General features: G+C 37.2%; 1 protein-coding gene across 3 annotated transcripts in view; it reads right to left on the reverse strand.

The window, feature by feature from the left end:
• Positions 1 to 14,893, reverse strand: part of LOC105702625 (putative uncharacterized protein DDB_G0271606) — a 27,333-nt gene continuing 12,440 nt past the window's right edge. Inside the window, exons 2-15 of one of the 3 annotated variants that reach the window (XM_023433038.1) lie at positions 13,535 to 14,225; positions 12,800 to 13,057; positions 12,364 to 12,648; positions 11,799 to 12,003; positions 11,449 to 11,690; positions 9,909 to 10,070; positions 9,599 to 9,791; positions 9,061 to 9,221; positions 6,571 to 6,859; positions 6,224 to 6,481; positions 3,743 to 3,871; positions 3,387 to 3,534; positions 2,613 to 2,796; positions 1 to 1,187 (exon numbers count right to left, since the gene is read on the reverse strand). In XM_023433038.1, the coding sequence (XP_023288806.1) occupies positions 957 to 1,187; positions 2,613 to 2,796; positions 3,387 to 3,534; positions 3,743 to 3,871; positions 6,224 to 6,481; positions 6,571 to 6,859; positions 9,061 to 9,221; positions 9,599 to 9,791; positions 9,909 to 10,070; positions 11,449 to 11,690; positions 11,799 to 12,003; positions 12,364 to 12,648; positions 12,800 to 13,057; positions 13,535 to 14,059 (3,270 nt within the window). In that variant the 5' untranslated portion in view covers positions 14,060 to 14,225 and the 3' untranslated portion in view covers positions 1 to 956. Of the gene's footprint in view, positions 1,188 to 2,612; positions 2,797 to 3,386; positions 3,535 to 3,742; positions 3,872 to 6,223; positions 6,482 to 6,570; positions 6,860 to 9,060; positions 9,222 to 9,598; positions 10,071 to 11,448; positions 11,691 to 11,798; positions 12,004 to 12,363; positions 12,649 to 12,799; positions 13,058 to 13,534; positions 14,226 to 14,893 lie in introns of all 3 variants that reach the window. The other 2 variants (XM_023433037.1, XM_023433036.1) reach the window with 2 other exon arrangements.

Genomic DNA, 14,893 nt, shown 5'->3' on the forward strand with positions numbered 1-14,893 from the left:
TTGACTTTAAAATTACTATATTTTCACCTTATAAAATCTGATACTTTAAATAAACACTATAGTTAATATTTACATTGACACGCATGATTGGTGTACTTGGATTCACATTGTCATAGAAAAAGAATTAGGCAAGGTATGTCTACTGACAACTGACCAGTACAGTGGACAACGCCGACTAGGCTAATTACAACATCGAATGATGACGTTTCCAGTACGCATACTTCGAAATACTCGAATTTAAATACTTTGTATTTGATGCTTGGAATATATTCGAATTTCCTCGCGTACTCGTGATTACTGCCTCGATGTTAAACAGGTAAAGCACACGTGTAATTTCATACAAATCACGAAATATAGTGTCTTGCACCATTTAGAGAACAGCCTTCACTTGTACTTAAAAATGGTAAGTCACCAGATCGTTCCTGGTATACTTAGTTTCATGCGGTTTTTACAATAAAAGATGATCAAACGTTGATATTGGTCAGCTGCTGGTACATTTACCTTACGTATGGCGCTTATGCGACGCATATGGTCCTAATAGTATCAATGACTTAAATATATGTGACCCCTATAATTTAATACTGTATTACTACAGCATTCGTTACGTAGAACATACATTGGTGATGAGACGTACAGTATACAATGTGACATATAACACAACGTATAACCTGACACAGATTAGGCATTCCAACCGTATCAATAACTTAACGATGTAGTCCGTACTTACATATGACATGTATCGTTCTAATTAATGGGAAGAAACTCATCATTTGTCGAACGCCATGTAATACACGGAAATGGACTATGCAACTATTTTTAAAGATTTCTCGTCAAGCTACGGTTACAAGCCGCATCGTATCACGTTAACGAAATTACTTGCACAGACCCTGTAGCTTCGAATGGCTACGTTTTCTACACTTTTTACTTCTTCTCGAAGTATCGAGAAGCCGATCAACTTATGAACTAACATTAGATGCAGGAGCTGAATTTGTAACCGAATCTATTCTCATAGAATCAATTCTAGCTACGATCTTCAAGGCTGGCCCCAACTTGATGCTCATCGCAGACATGAGATGATCTTCTTTAAGTAGCATAAGTGCTTGTCCGTCAATTTCTTGAATTGCGAAATCCTCGGCATAATCCGCACAGCCTGGTAAACCTCTTATAAAATCACATACCTCGCTAACCTATTGTTCGGATAATCATTAAAATATATTATTATNTTTTAAACTATCCTCGTTGTTAAGAGGCGCACTTGCGTTAGATGACAGCATTAATGAACACTCAGCTTGGTGACTACGTTCGGGCGAAGTTACTACCATAGGAGAATTGTTGCTTTCGTGTTGAGTAGCGTCTGTCGTCTGGTTAACCATCGACATCGTTTGTACTTGCGATGTTCCGCTGACTATCTGATTGCTTATTATTGTTGGATTAATCGTCTGAAACGTAACGATTATAATAAAAAACTGGCCAACGAAAGAAGAACAAATGAATTTTCTTAACACTAACAAGTTTTTTTGGCATTATAGAAGTCGCCGTCCTCTTGATATTAAACTGTTTATATATAAGAAACAAAAGAGCAATGTAAATGAATAGTGAACAGAAACATAGATTCGACGAACGAGAGTTAATCACAGGCTATATGACATATGTCAAAAATAAGCAAAGTTTCAATTTTCTTTAAAATATTCCTTCACATTTGCTCCAACATTCATGAATATATCAATACCTTTTTAACTCCATAACTATAGCTAATCCTTTTTTCGTAATATATATATATATATAGGAACGGTATAATAAACCCTATATAATCAGACGTTATTTATATATTACAATCTGCAGTACGGTATATTATACGTATAGAAAATGACGCAAAAGTACGTTTTTATTTTTCTTGAATTTTGCAGTTATTTGCCGACGTTCGTTTTTATATTGACAGCTGTGTCGAATTATATTCGGTATTGTACTAAATGGCATACTCCACCTGTCGTTTCGTACAATAATTATAAAGAAATCGAAGTAAAACTCTAGAAAACTTCTAGATTCGTGGCTTTTGAGGCTCTAGTTGACTGCAGAGTCTTATAAAATCACATACCTCGCTAACCTATTGTTCGGATAATCATTAAAATATATTATTATTCAAATATTTTAGAATTCATAATCTTAAGTGGGATACGTAAATAGAGTTAAGGTGAAGTGAAACCCCCCTCAAATCAGTCGACTCGAATAAGACACTTTTTTTTAAAGAGTATTGGACCGAACTGTCCGAAACATTGACACATAACTCGTGATCTTCTAAGAATGGCCCTGACACTTTCAAAATCTGGATCTTTGAAAACAATTTTTTAATTTAGCCCAGATCAGAACCAAAATGGCGTCGAGCGCTAACATTTCGATCGATATCCAATTACTGAAGGCTCTGATATGAGAAACGAAAGGGTTGGGATAATTGTACAACAATTTAGAACACTCTGGTAATCGAGAAACTGAGATAGTCGTCGATATAAAAACGAACGTCGGCAACGAAGGTATTTAGAAAAACCTTTTTTACCGACGTCGATCAAGTTCCCTGACGTGTTTCACTTCACCTTTAGGATTATAAATTTTGTTACCGTCCACTTGATCGGATTGATCCTCGGGGTCACGTCATCCGCCGTGGAAGTGGTAGTCGTTGCGGACGGCAATCTTTCTTCACTCATTTTCTTAAGAGCACTGCCGTTGCTACTTTTTGTATCCGTCTCCATTTCCGTCCATTCTTTGTCACCCCCTTCGCGGTCTCGCATATCCTTTCGTTTACTGGAACAACGTAAAAAGTAATTCAACAAAACGCAAATTTAATACAGCGCTTAAATTGACGGTTAGCACGCGGCGATATTTTACATTTAATATATTTTATACTGAGATATTAAAAGACAAGATAAGAAATTGAAATTCATAAATTTTTCATAGGTCGTAGGTATTAATCTACATACATTAATTTGTTATGATCACATTAACTTGAATATAATGAAAATTTATTTTTAAAGGTTTTTTTTTTGGCCGAGCGTAGTTACGGACACTTTACGAAGTCCTATGATTTTATTAAAAGATATATTAAAAGACAAGATAAGAAATTGAAATTCATAAATTTTTCATAGGTCGTAGGTATTAATCTACATACATTAATTTGTTATGATCACATTAACTTGAATATAATGAAAATTTATTTTTAAAGGTTTTTTTTTTGGCGGAGCGTAGTTACGGACACTTTATGAAGTCCTATGATTTGAACTAGTAATTGTGTAAAATTGACAATTACACAAATGTATGTAGAAAGTACGTGCAATAGACACATGAGAAACCACAGAGTTGTATGAATACTATATGAATAATCAAACTGAACCAACCTCTTCGCACAAGTTGAGGAACAAAAGCGTTTTTCTTTTTTATACTTTCCATTCTGTTCATCGACGCTATTTCCGCAACATTCACACTTCATATATTGCCCACTATTCCCATCTACTTCAGTGGAATAATTAGAAGCGTGCTTCTTTCCTTTAAAATATAACAGAATCAAGTCAGACGAATTAGATAAACAATACGTACATTGGTGGACATGAATAACTTTCTATCATGCACTGGGGACGCCTTATCTGTAGGAAAGGCATTCATGTCCATCACTGTACAATATGTATTAAATAACGTTAGTTATATTGGAAGTAAATTACGATACTATATTAAATAATAAATTTCGAAGTCTTACTTGGCGGTTCTTCAAGGGCATCTTTATCCGACGACATCATACTACGATTTAAAGTATTGCTCGTATCCTGACCAACCTGACAGACTGAACCACTTAACGACGACCGATTAACCGCAAATGGTTCCGAAGCTGTAAATCAATTAATTATTAATTGCAAACATATTTATTTAATTTCCCTTGTAATAAAATGTGCGAAAAAAGGACTGCCTGCAGAACAGTTATTTTCAATGAAAAGTATCATATTCGAGTTCTTGCATACCGTACAAAATTAACAAAACCCACGGCCGTTAACAAAAACCTACTAAATATTATATTTGTAGCAGACGAAGATTATATATAAATATAGTGTTAAAAGATTACTGATATCTTATAATTAAATAGAATGCAAGTGCACATACATTGCATTAAAGTTTGCATTTAAAATAAAATTATTCATAATTCATTAAATATACAAATTCAATGGATTCTTGCGTTAAATTGAATAAAAAAAAAATTGTTTTAAATGAAATGTTAACTGTGGCAGAGGTCCTATTTGTAAGTTTTATCGCGCTACGTTAAAGATACTCTATGACAATCTACGAAAAAGTAAACGTTTTATTTCAAATAATGGAACTTTTTCAATAATTGGTAAGGGAGATCATCAATTATTTAACACGTTTTCTGCTAAAACAAATGACAATTACTACTGCAAAACGTTTACCGGTCTGGTGATCACTTTGATAGTCAACGTATTAAGATGAAGTGAAACACGTCGAGGAACTTGATCGACGACGGTAAAGAAGATGTTTCTAAATACTTAACTTGCCGACGTTCGTTTTTATATTGACAGCTGTGTCGAATTATATTGGGTATTGTACCAAATGGCATACTCCACCTGTCGTTTTCGTACAATAATTATAAAGAAATCGAAGTAAAACTCTAGAAAACTTCTAGATTCGTGGCTTTTGAGGCTCTAGTTGACTGCAGAGTAACCCCCTGCGCCATCTGTGATTTCCGTGTCAACTAAATTTTCACCCCGAGACCTCGTATTACCATTGTTTTAGCACAGGAGCGCATAAGACACTTCTTTTGCCTTTATCTCGTACAAACAAGAGTTTATCGATTACTAGAGTATTCTAAATTGTCGTTAAATTATCCTGACACTTTCGTTTCATATATTAAAACTTTCAATAATTGTATTCATCGAAATATGAGAGCTCGACTACACTTTGGTTCTGGTCCGGGTTAAGTTAAAAAATTGTTTTCAAAAATTCAGATTTTGAAAGTGTCAGGACAATTCTTAGAAGATTACGAGTCTTGTGTCAAAGTTTCGGATAGTTCCGTCCAATACCCTTAACAATAAGTATTTTATTCGAATCGACTGATTTGAGGGGTGTTTCACTTCACCTTAATAGGGGGGACCGAGGTTAATTGTAATAATTTTTACGATTTTATTTCTGTAAGTGATTGTAGTAACTGTTTGTGATTGACGCCTTGGCAAACATAGCGACTAAACCTTCCCCTTAACCAGTTAACTGCGTTCGACGTGTATTCAAGTCGGTAACCCACAACGCTACAGTAAATTCCGCAGATAAGGTGAAGTGAAACCACCTTCAAATCAGTCGATTCGAATACAACACTTATTTTTAAGGGTATTAGACCAAACTGTCCGAAACTTTGACACACCACACCTGATTATCTAAGAACTGTCCTAATACATTCAAAATTTGGATTTTCTAACAAAATTTTTAACTTAGCCCAAACCAGAACCAAAATGGCATCGAGCTCTCATATTTCGATGAATATACAATTATCGAAGCCTCTGACATGAGAAACGAAAGGGTCAGGACAATTTTACGACAATTTAGAACACTCTGGTAATCGATAAACTCGCATTTGAACGGGATAAAGGCAAAAAAAGTGTTGTATACGCTTCTATACTAAAACGATGGTAATACGAGGTCTCGGAGTGAAAATTTAATTGACCTGGAAATCACAGATGGCGCAGGGGGTCCCTCTGCAGTGAATAAGGGCCCCAGAAAGCATGAATCCAGAGGATTTCTGGAGTTTTACTTCGATTTCTTGATATTTATTGTACGAAAACGGCAGGTGGAGTATGTCATTTGGTACAATATCCAATATAATTCGACCCAGCTGTCAATATAAAAACGATCGTCGGCAACGTAGGCATTTAGAAAAACCTTCTTTATCAACGTCGATCAAGTTCCTCGACGTGTTTCACTTCACCTTAACAGGTTAAAGATGGTCCACATTTTAACACTTTAAAAGTTCATGAAAACCTCAACATTTTACTTCTTTTCATGTCTTTGTTACAACTGCAAGCGGTGCAGTCTTCGATTGTGATACTCGTCAGGGCTAATGTAACGCTCCTTTCTGAGTAGAAAAAAGATATATAACTACTATTACAATTGCTCCGTATTACTTTTGACCTAGGTCCATCTTAACTTAGATCTAAAGACGGGATTTCATCAAGATGCGTACCTTCTTGTATGACAAATCCCTCGATAACATGTGTCAAAACCTGGGGCTTCACCATGGCTTTAGGTGGCACTTGTTTATTATTAACTATGGAAGGCGTGGAAACAGAAATGGTCGTCGTCTCCTCATTAGAAGCACCATTTGTTATAGAGTTTACTGTATTGGCCAGACCAGTTAAAGGATTGCTACAAGGCTTGTCTTCAATCTTTGAAGATGTATTCTCACCTTCCTCTTTCTTAACGTTCTTACATTGATCAGCGTCTGTAATAAAAAGTGGAAAGCATTTCGATGATGTAATCAATTGAAACTACTTATTTTCTATAGAAGGGAAGATTGAAAGAAACTTTTACCTGCACCGTCCGTACTAGGTGCAATTGTCTCGTCGACGACCATAGGTGTCATCTCCTCTTTTAACGAGATAACTTTTAAACTATCCTCGTTGTTAAGAGGCGCACTTGCGTTAGATGACAGCATTAATGAACACTCAGCTTGGTGACTACGTTCGGGCGAAGTTACTACCATAGGAGAATTGTTGCTTTCGTGTTGAGTAGCGTCTGTCGTCTGGTTAACCATCGACATCGTTTGTACTTGCGATGTTCCGCTGACTATCTGATTGCTTATTATTGTTGGATTAATCGTCTGAAACGTAACGATTATAATAAAAAACTGGCCAACGAAAGAAGAACAAATGAATTTTCTTAACACTAACAAGTTTTTTTGGCATTATAGAAGTCGCCGTCCTCTTGATATTAAACTGTTTATATATAAGAAACAAAAGAGCAATGTAAATGAATAGTGAACAGAAACATAGATTCGACGAACGAGAGTTAATCACAGGCTATATGACATATGTCAAAAATAAGCAAAGTTTCAATTTTCTTTAAAATATTCCTTCACATTTGCTCCAACATTCATGAATATATCAATACCTTTTTAACTCCATAACTATAGCTAATCCTTTTTTCGTAATATATATATATATATAGGAACGGTATAATAAACCCTATATAATCAGACGTTATTTATATATTACAATCTGCAGTACGGTATATTATACGTATAGAAAATGACGCAAAAGTACGTTTTTATTTTTCTTGAATTTTGCAGTTATATGGGAATTATAGAGCCACATTAACCATAAAGTTCCTGCAGTCGTTTAGATAATTATTAAACTGTAATATTCCATACGCAAATTTTTTCCCATAAAATACCTACGTTAATCTACCTAATTATGATTAATTGGACGGTTTGATATACTGTTCTTAATGCCGTATGGTTATGTTCAATTATATTCAGCGCCTCTTCCTCAGATCACTGGTACTACCCTTCGCCATCTGCAGATGGTGAGAGGCAGACGGTTAGACTTTAAAAAACCAAATCTTTTCAATCTACGTTCACGGTCTGCCCGAGGGGTGTTCGCTCATCATCGACCGTCATTCCTTTTCTGTGTGCAGAGATCATGAAGTAGTTTAAGGAGACACAACGCTTATCGTCGATTCCACAGAAAGTGGCCCCAAAATCGGGACCCAGGATATCAGATTTTCGCTGACCCAACGATGCGAGCGCTACTTGCGGAAAACGATGGAACTCCAATCCTACGTGACCAAAACGTTTCCTACCGACGTAAATTACTCAAAATGCTTTCAATTTTGCAATTAAGGTACGCAAAGTGAAACGATAATCCGCATATGATGTACAGATTGAGATGATTTTAACGCGATAAAGACTAGCAGACATGCTAGCAGACGATAATTTTTAATTGCAAAATTTCATCAAGGTGGCGCTCTCGGCACTAGATCAGGAAAAATCTGAACATCTTGGACCCCTAAAGTGGGAACGGTTTCAATACATGGCGTTAAATCTCCTTATAATACTTCGTAAAGGATTATTCAGTTCCTGAAAATTCTAGAGTATTAAAACCACCTAAACTAAACCCGGAATTGAAATTATCATCGTTACCGGAAGGAGCGATTAACAGGGATATCCGAATGATAGACAAGCAAAGGAGTTATCCGCTTGCCGATCGGCACCAGAACTATCATCTTCTTTATTAAAAGAAAATAAACCGGAAAATCTACAATTACTGAGCGTTATAAGTATAACAAGCCGAATGCTAGCAAGCCTGTGTTCATGTGTAACCCTGAAAATCTTCGGTTTTCATGAACCTTAATACAAGGACGCAGAGCGCGTTTCATACGATTGCCATTTTCAAATGCTATTCGGAAAGGAACTAGGACACATAATGATTGCCAAATCCCTGGAAAAAACGAACAAAGACAAAGAAATCGAGAAAAAGTTCAACAAAGCGACAAAATACGGAAAACAAGACAGTCATACAGATCAACGAGCGGACAGAAAAAATAGTTCTTTCAACGCAGACCCAACCGACCCGATTACCGGAGACCCAACACGACGAATACGAGACGGTATAACAGCTTCCCAAAGAGACGATAGTCAGTGTAAGTAAGCTAGCAGACAGACTTAAGAATTTTAAACAATTCTGAGCGTCTGTTATCAAAGACAGTCCCGCTCAGATCTCTAACAAGTGTTGATTCAAAAGTTTTCAGCACGGCTCTCAAGAAATTACGGTCGGTGATAAGGGAACGCCTCTCGAGCAGGCCGTGGAGGAAGATTAAAAAAAATGTTGTTTTTGAAACACTAAACGTGTGATGCCAGACTCCAGATAGTGAAACGTACTCCCAGTGATCTCTCGGAAGAGGCGCTGCATGCAATTGTGATAGAACGTCACTTATAGATAAGTCGTTCAATCGTTCACTTAACCATAATTCATTAGAGATACGATAAAGCATAGAACCATGAAATTTATGTAACAGTCTCACCGGTAGTTGCAATTGTTGCACTGCAGACATAGGGGCTTGTTGCATCTGACTCATTTGCAACGCAGTAGCAACTCCTACTCCTCCCATTGAAACTACTGGCATTATAGGGCGATCGGCTCCAAGAACTACCCCTTGTTGTTGTTGTTGCAAACTCATGCCAGCTAAGAAAAATGAGAATGCGTTGAAGGTTCAAAATATTATAAAATTACATGACGTAAAATTTCTTGACTGTAGCAAACCAAATCTTCAGTATATTTTGTAGAAATTCTGAAGAAACTTTTCACAAGTTCTAGATCGGTTTCATTAAATATTATTGAAACAAATTATCAAATGGAATAATACATATAAGTATTATACAGTAATATTCATTTGCAATTATTGAATGATATTTTCAGAATTCTACTTAGTAAGTACACTCACTTAACCCGACTATGTCTGTACGACATGAAAGTGCATAACGTCCCAAAATTGATATTTCATTCGTACTTCAACAACTTTCTTTTATGGGTATAATAAACACGACAGATATAATGCTTACTCATAATCGGTTTGGGCTGTATTTGCTGCTGAGAAGCCTGTTGTTGTTGCTGCTGTTGGTATTGTTGCTGTAGTTGTTGCTGCTGCTGCTGAATATGCTGCATCTGCTGTATGAATACTTGCTGCTGCTGTTGCATCGACTGTTGTTGACTTTGTTGCTGCTGTTGTTGCGTCTGCATCACGCTTTTATTTTGCTGTGCAAAATTCTGTTTATCAGAAACTACCATGGGTGAACCGGGTTGTTGCGCAGAGCTAACGATGGGTGAATTCGCAGCGATAAGGACTTTGTTATTTCCAATACTGTTGCTCACTGTCGACTGTTGCTGCATAATCATGGTAGCATGGTGGACGTTGGATTTTGTTTGATTTGCTGCGTCTGCTTTGGTTGTTGCTGCGGATGCATTTGGGCCAGGACTCGTCCGGATCATTGGTTTGCCTCGTCCTTTGCCTCCGCTGTTACCTCCTTTCCCACTCTGAAAAAGGAATTGCAAATGAAGTTTCTTATTTCTAATACGTGTATCTTCTACACACTTTATACAATCATTCATCAAAGTTGAGAGAATCTCACAATTAACAAAGCTAGGTACGTAATGTATAGAAACCTTACAATGTAAAGGGCATGCAAATACTCATAAAAAGCATATTGAATAATGAGTTACAGTACAATTTTCGGTCATAGTTTTCGATATTGAACTACTATAATACAGATTTTTCTCACTTGTGGATCGACATTTGAGCCGCTCAGTGCACACATTGATTAACTCCATAAAACAAAAAGTTGAGAAATGCGATGAAGTAATGTAGATTCTTTTTTAAAATTCCTATTATAATATAACTTCAAATATATAATGTAGAATGCATAAATACAGTTATAGTTTTCATCTAACGGTATATAAAATTAATAAGAAGAATAGCCAAAAAATAATCGTCTGCATTTTATATCGACAAATGTTTTTGCAGGTATTAAATTTCCTCCCCTATTCCTGTATGCCAAACCTTTTGTTCCGTTATACTTTTGTAAATTTCGTGCCCATTTATCAGGATTACGACTTCTTTTCCTCCCAATCGATGTGTTTGTTGGGGAATTTGTACCGTTGCAATCGGATGAATCCGAGAAACACGATAAACGTCTTCTTGCACCTTACTTTCTGCTAATAAATCGTATTGAAGAATCATCATTGCTTTCCACATCCACATTGTTATTAGTTTCACTCATCTTGATTATAACGGTATAATATTTAGTTCTTTAAAAACAATCAGGGAGTAATGTTGAAAAGACCAAAAAATATGTAATCCGCGTAATATTGGTGAAGTATACAGTAACATTCAGCGTGTGAGATCACTGTTATACTAACTACCGTCTGCATTGCGCTTCTTTCTATCTGTTTGCTGATGCGATTTTATTCCTCATATTGTTGAAAGGGGGAAAGCATCTTCGGCTGTTTAAAAAAAAAAGCGTCGATGTACGGCCGCAACAGATAATCCAATAATACTATACTGCCAGGTATTCGTCTACGATTTACATTAGAGTATGGAGTTAATCAAAATGGCTTCTGAAATAAATGACTTATTATTCAATGCCCAAAAAAATGTTGCCGTTTAATGGTGTTAATCTCTATTAATCAGGAAAGATATTATAAATATAAAAAGTTATGACTATACCAAGTGATTTGACCCCTAAATTTAAGATTTTTCAAAAAGTGGAGTTAGTCGATGTGTGCACTGAGAGCGGCTCATTTTATAGTAACTTTAAGGTAATACTTCGGACATGTCAAAATGTAAAATTACTTGATGCTCGATGTCATAATTCTAAACAATTTAAGAATATCCATAAGTCGTTTGTATATTAACCTGCGTGTGGACCGTGGCTTGGACTCCATGGACCGTCTGTGTCGAAACGGAGCTAGCAGGCCTGATATTAGCCCCCTGTACTCCTTGCAGCGAAGATGGAAGGATACTGAGAGGCCTCTGCCCAGTCGTAGCCTGTTTACCCTGCTGTTGCTGTTGCTGCTGTTGTTGCACGTCCATTACCCTTGGCTTCCCACCTGCAGCAATTTGTTGCACTCCTTGTATTTGCTGTTGCGTAGCCAAGGCTGTAACAAGCGTTTAAAATTAAGAAACTCGAAATTGTGCTTATAGTACTCTTAGAAATATAAAATTCTGGGCAAGTAAAAAGGCATTGAAAACGTTGAAAAACTAACTAATATGAGTTTGTATGGGTTGCGGACTTTGAATGAACATGTCAGGCTGAGTTGGTCCCCTTATAAATATTTGGTTTGGCGCTGCAGTGAGCAGAGTCGGAGGCTGTAGTCCCGTCCATGCAACTTGAGGAGCGAACTGCCAAGGTGCAAACTGCATCCCTCCACTTCTCCCACCGGTCGGTGTTCCAGCAGCACAGGTGGTATACTAGAAATGAACGTATATTTTTTATATTAACAAATTGGAGGCCCTTCCGACCCTTAAAATCGACATCAAATATCAACGAGCTGTTTCGTCTAAGTTACGATTCTGTTAGCATCAGATAATTTTCACTTTAAATACATTTCCTGATGCAGAAAACAGCAAATGACTTTTAAACCTAGTCATCTATTGTGCTAATCTTCCCGCGCAAATGGCCACATTAGTTTACAAGTGACTAGGGAACCAAAGTATTCCGCAATAACTGCACTTCTTTTTAAATAATATGCCGTGTACAAATTTCGGTATATCTTGATTACTGAATAAGTATTCCCGATTAGACAAGTTTGCATTTTGTTAAATTATTACTTTTTGAACTTGATCTTGTTTGTTGTTAGACTGTTGTTGTTGCTGCTGTTGCATCGAAGGTGGTGCCTGAGACGAGCCCGAAACTCCGAGTTGACCGAAAACCAACGTCTGTCCTGCCCCAGGTGTAGCAGATGTAGGTACTGGTAGATATCCCGCAGGAAACCCTTGGACTTTAGCACCGCCTGCACCAGGATGTCCACCTCCTTGTCCAGGTGTTGACGCTGTTGTTAACATGTGGGGTGTCAGTTGTGCCGCTGATTGGAATGGTTTACCCGCAGTTATCACCTGTTACACAAATAAATTTAATATTTCTCTTCTGAAATGCAACATTATTGGATAGAATTTATGGAAAAGAATGTGTCGATGGTTTTATGTAATTAATTCAATGAACGGTATTAAATACTTAAATCTCCCTTTTAATGTACTCAGCATTTACCTGAATGGATGATGGATTAATGCCAGCTGGATGAAGCGCCAGATTTCCGGGCATTAACAAAGGCGTTCCTTGAGTATTGTATAATTGTTGTAGGTGATATGCCTGGCTCTGAAGTGGTTGTTGAATAACTTGCATAGCTTGAGGATGAGCAGCCATTGTAGTTATCGTTGTTGCACCTTGTTGACCCGACAATGTCATTGAAACTCCCCCAACACCCTGTTGCTGCTGCTGATGCTGCATCGATACGGCAACAGCTGTCTAGTGTTTTAAATTCCATCAAAATTATTCCTGGACTTGGTTTCAACGCTCTTTACTAAACATTCCAGATAGGTAATTCTAGGTCCATTCTATGTAAAATGAATATCATTACCAGCTTACGCAGGATACCAATCAAAATATATTATCACTGTCTAATGTCCAATGCATAATGACAATGATAATATTCCTACAAACGTGTTTAAACTTCAATTTTGCCCACATGACGCTGTCCAGCATTATCATTTTTCAATACTTTCTAATGCTGCTTTCAAGGATTTATTAAAAATCGATGAATGTTCCCAATATTTGTAAATTTACCCATACAATTACAGAACGTAATCATTGCTTGGTTACATGATTTGCAAGGAGCATATATGCGATTAAATTATTATATATATAGAATGTCCCATTATGTCCCGTGTCTGAAATCTTCAGTAGCGATTGTAACATACTAAAAAATAATCCATAGATGCATACTTGTTGCTGTGGCATTATGGCAGCAACTTGCGGCTGAACTTGAACTTGTGTTGAGACTACATTATGCGGCCCATTTCCTTGAGGTTGTTGTTGCTGTTGCTGCTGCACTTGTTGGACCTGTTGAACTTGTACTTGCTGTTGCACTTGCTGCTGTACCTGCTGCAACTGCTGTTGTGGCTGAACCTGTGACTGAAGTTGCTGCTGTTGTTGGACCGATTGTTGGACTTGTTGAACTTGTGGTTGCTGTTGCTGCTGAACTTGTTGTTGCACTTGCTGCTGCTGTTGAACGTTTTGTTGCTGCATCTCATGAGTTGTAAGCATCATCTGCTGTTGCTGTTGCGAGGGCGGTGGTTGTTGCTGCTGTTGTTGCTGCTGCTGCTGCTGTGACTGCTGCGGCGGCGGTTGTTGCGATTGTTGCTGCTGGGGTTGCTGCTGCTGCTGCTGCTGTGACTGAGGTTGTGAATGCTGTTGCGGTTGCTGAGATTGCTGTTGTTGTGATGGTTGGACCTCAATCGGTCTTGACATATTTAGCTAATGCTAGTAGTGTTGTTTCGCAGAAAAATATTTTCCTGGACTGCGAATACAACTAGACTTAATTAATGGATCAATGCCACTTTTTTCTTTGCCATTTTCAGTCCAGTGAAATTGCTACATCCTTTGCATCTCTTTTTACTTCGTCTTGCCTGTGTACCTAGAAATAAAATGAAACTATTAGAATCTGTCATCGTCATTTAACAAACTAGCAGAAGGTATATTTGACATTCTTAAAACAAGATACATTTCTGTACTTTTATAAAGGACATAAAAATAAATGAAACCAATAATAAAGGGAATGAAATGTAGTAATACATTAAGGTGAAGTGAAACACGTCGAGGAACTTGATCGATGTCGATAAAGAAGATCTTTCTAAATGCCTACGTTGCCGACGTTCGTTTTTATATTGACTGCTGTGTCGAATTATATTGGATATTGTACCACATGGCATACTCCACCTGTCGTTTTCGTACAATAAATATCAAGAAATCAAAGTAAAACTTCAGAAATCCTCTGAATTCATGCTCTCTGGGGCCCTAATTGACTGCAGAGGGACACTCTGCGCCATCTGTGATTTCCAGGTCAATTAAATTTTCACTCCGAGACCTCGTATTCCCATCGTTTTAGTATAGAAGCGTATACAACACTTTTTTTGCCTTTATCCCGTTCAAATGCGAGTTTATCGATTACCAGAGTGTTCTAAATTGTTGTAAAATTGTCCTGACCGTTTCGTTTCTCATATCAGAGCCTTCGATATTTGTATATTGATCGAAGTATGAGAGCTCGGCGCCATTATGATTCTGGTCTGGGCTGAGTTAAAAAAT

The sequence above is a fragment of the Orussus abietinus genome, unplaced genomic scaffold (assembly GCF_000612105.2).
Source record: "Orussus abietinus isolate OABI.00-Male unplaced genomic scaffold, Oabi_2.0 scaffold552, whole genome shotgun sequence".
NCBI classification, from domain to species: Eukaryota; Metazoa; Arthropoda; class Insecta; order Hymenoptera; family Orussidae; genus Orussus; species Orussus abietinus.